We start from the raw sequence: 3,587 nt of genomic DNA on the forward strand, positions 1-3,587 counted from the left end.
AAGGGTAGCGTTGTACGCCAATTACCATTTTTCTCTTTTATTAGTGTAGACTAGAGGCCCAGTACACAAATTCATGCACCGGTGGGGTCCCTCAGCCTGGCCTGCAGGGATCGAGCCGAAACCAGCTCTCCGACATCCCCCATCTGAATTACTATTACAAATCTCAGGACTATATATACAAATGAATTTACTATTAGAAATAATGATAAGGTAATACTGATGTTTGTTTTTCCATTTTCAATTTAAATGATATTTTAAACACTGGAAGGCTGAACAAAGGGATGTAAATAGAAGACAGATGATAATCTAAAAAACTGATTTTACACATATTACACATACGTTAACTGATGTTAACCTTCCAAAGGAAAAACAATCTGGCTGAGAAGTAAAAAAAAAAAAAGACACAGGATATTTTATTTTGGATATTTTCAAGTTGAAGTTAAGTAATAAATATTGCCAAGTGTTACTGTTAGAGTTTAGATAAAAACATAATATTATGAAGGAACTAAAAATAAATTGCTTTTTACTCTTACCACAAATTAAACATTAATGAAATGCCTTTAGAACTTAGCGACCAAAAAGTTTAAAAAATGTATTCTGGTAAAAATCTTAAATGACATATTTTTTTAAAACTCTCAAGAGAAAGCAAAAATATATCCTGGCATATTTTTATACAATTACAACTATTCTATTTAAGATGTCATTATTTAGCTATAACAAAACTTAGTTTTTCCTGCTCTTTTATGAATGACTCCTATGAAATAATATTTACTGAAAAATCACAGTAGTATAAAATAAAGAGGCTATTGTAAAATCATGCTCAATACTTTGGTGTTGCTTCTATGACAAGGACAATGATGGCAACAACAAATCCTCACGCTCCTCAAACAAATAAAAACATTTTCTATTCTGGCCTTCTTCCAATAAAATGCTTTTAACGTTTAACATATCAAACGCCAATTAATTGTAGAGAAGTCCGTGAAAGTCTACATAAATGTAGAACAAGAGTATATTTTTCCTTAAGGCTAGAATAGAAAACCTTAAGTTGGTGATTCCAACATACTTCTCTCAATAATGAATAAAACATGAAGAAAATCAGTAAATATATAAATCACCTGAACAACATCATCACTCAATTTGACCTAAGACACTTATAGGACACTGATCCCAATAGAATACATATTGTTTTCAAGTGCACATAAAATAGTCACCAAGATAACAAATAATCAAGTTAAATTAATAAGAACCACAAAAAGTATGCTCATGTATCATAAACAGTAACAAAGATATATCGGGAAAAATCAACCAAAGATCTTGTATGCATATATGCATACATAACCCATGGAAGCAGACAGTGGGGTGGTAAGGGCCTGGGGCGGGGAGTGGAGGGGGTTGATGAGGGAAAAAAGGGGATATATGTAATATTTTTAAAAATAAAAATTTAAAAACAGATATACCTGGAAAATCCCCTATTTACTCAGAGATTAAAGAATATAGTTCTAATTAAACCATCATTTAAAGATAAAATTTCAGGGGAAATTCAAAACATTTTGAACTATAAAATGAAAATATATCAAATATATGAGATGTAGGTAAAGTGGTACTTAGATGGGAACTTATAGCATTAAATGCTTACATTAGAAAACAAGGTATAAAATCAGTAATTTAAGCTTCCATATTTAGAAATTAGAAAAAGAGCAAAGTACAAATGCAAGAAAAAACAAATAATATAGAGTAGAGCAAAAGTCAATGAAAGCAAAAACAGAAAAATAATGTAGAAAATCAATCAACCCAAAATCTGTTTTCAGGTAGAAATTCTCTTAATTGTAGGCATTAGCAAAATGAGCGGAAATATAAAAAGGCAAATAGTAAAGAAGAAGCAGGAGTTGCAAATCCAAGAAGCAGAACAACTGGATAAAAGTCCTAACTGTACAGCATAACAGTGGTATAACCTTAATCATCTAACTTCATTTTCTCAGTTATTCTCATTTGTAAAAGGGAGTTAAAAAAAAAATCATTCACAGGGTGAATGGCAGGGGTTAAGGGAAATATTCATGGAAATTATTTGGAAAGAATAAAAATAATAATTGTTTGAATTAGTAAGATTGACAAACTGTTATCTAACACATAAATATCATATTAAGTTATGTCAACATTTAACATATCTAACATCAATTAACTGTAGAGAAGTCAGTGCCTTTAAGAATCTTGAAGGTGTGATAACACAGCAAAGGAAATTCATAAATTACTATAAAATATTTTTTGGGGCACTGACAGATTTGGTTCAGTGGATAGAGTGACGGCCTGTGGACTGAAAGGGTCCCAGGTTTGATTCCGGTCAAGGGCATGTACCTTGGTTGCTGGCACATCCCTTGTAGGAGGTGTGCAGGAGGCAGCTGATCAATGTTTCTCTCTTATCAATGCTTCTAACTCTCTATCCTTTCCCTTCCTCTCTGTAAAATATCAATAAAATATATTTTTTAAAAATATTTTTTTGGTGGCAATATTGAAGGTCAAGTGGGGAAAATTCATTATATACTAATAATACCTGGCTTCTTCATAAGTTTTCTCATTAAGGAAAAAAGTAAAAAATATAAATAAGGAACTTTCAAAAAAAAAATACAACCCACTGCAGATATACCTTTTTGCAGATTTTTTCAAAATTGATATCATCACCAAGAGCAGATTTAGTTACTATATCAGGTTTCAACTCCTGTAAAAAAATAAAACAAAATAATTTTAGTTATGAGTCTAATTTTAAACTCATTATTATTATGAGATAAACTTCTTCCTCTGTTCTGCTCTTAAGAAATCTAATGTTAAATGAATTTTCAACTTTTAGAGGATAACAATTTCTATCACACAGTAAGAAATGACCATGCTAAGAAAAAAGTCACAGCAAAATGAATTTAAAAGCTAATCACCCCACAACAGTTATATTCTATGAAAGCTAGAACATTCAATGTGCTATTAAATTCCAGGATAAAAACATTTCCTTAGTAAAAATAAGATTAAAGTAATTCAAAATGTTAATTTAAGAATTATTACATTTACAGAAATTTTTACTTATTTTAATGACATTGGCAATTTCATCAGTTTATAGAGACTGATGTTCCAAGTGACTGATACCCCAGTAAATACCTGAAACCGTGCATAGTGCCAAATCCTATAGACATACTATGTTTTTTCCTATACATACACTAGAGGCCTGGTGTACAAATTCGTGCATCGGTGGGGTCCCTTGGCCTGGACAGAGATTGGAGCCAATTGGGGCTGTCTTGCCCAGTCCCAATTGGGGTCAATCAGGGCCAGCTGGCTGGGGGGAGGTACCACGGGAGGTTGGCTGTGGGAGTGCACTGAGCATCTGTACCCTGATGGTCAGTGTGCATCAGAGTGGCCAGTCTACCGATCATTAGGTCTACTGGTCATAACAGTCACTTAAGCATATATATATATATGTATGTATGTATGTATGTATATAAATATATACTAGAGTCCCGGTGCATAAAAATTTGTGCACTCGGGGGAGGGGAGAGGGGGTCCCTCAGCCTGGCCTGTGCCCTCTCCAGTCTGGGACCCCTCGGGGT

General features: G+C 33.0%; 1 protein-coding gene across 1 annotated transcript in view; it reads right to left on the reverse strand.

Moving 5' to 3' along the window:
- Positions 1-3,587, reverse strand: part of SRFBP1 (serum response factor binding protein 1) — a 67,650-nt gene that overhangs the window by 20,614 nt on the left and 43,449 nt on the right. The window contains exon 4 of the mRNA XM_006764397.2: positions 2,642-2,713. Coding sequence (XP_006764460.1) covers positions 2,642-2,713 — 72 coding nt within the window. The remainder of the gene's footprint in view (positions 1-2,641; positions 2,714-3,587) is intronic.

Source organism: Myotis davidii, unplaced genomic scaffold, assembly GCF_000327345.1.
Source record: "Myotis davidii unplaced genomic scaffold, ASM32734v1 scaffold159, whole genome shotgun sequence".
NCBI classification, from domain to species: domain Eukaryota; kingdom Metazoa; phylum Chordata; class Mammalia; order Chiroptera; family Vespertilionidae; genus Myotis; species Myotis davidii.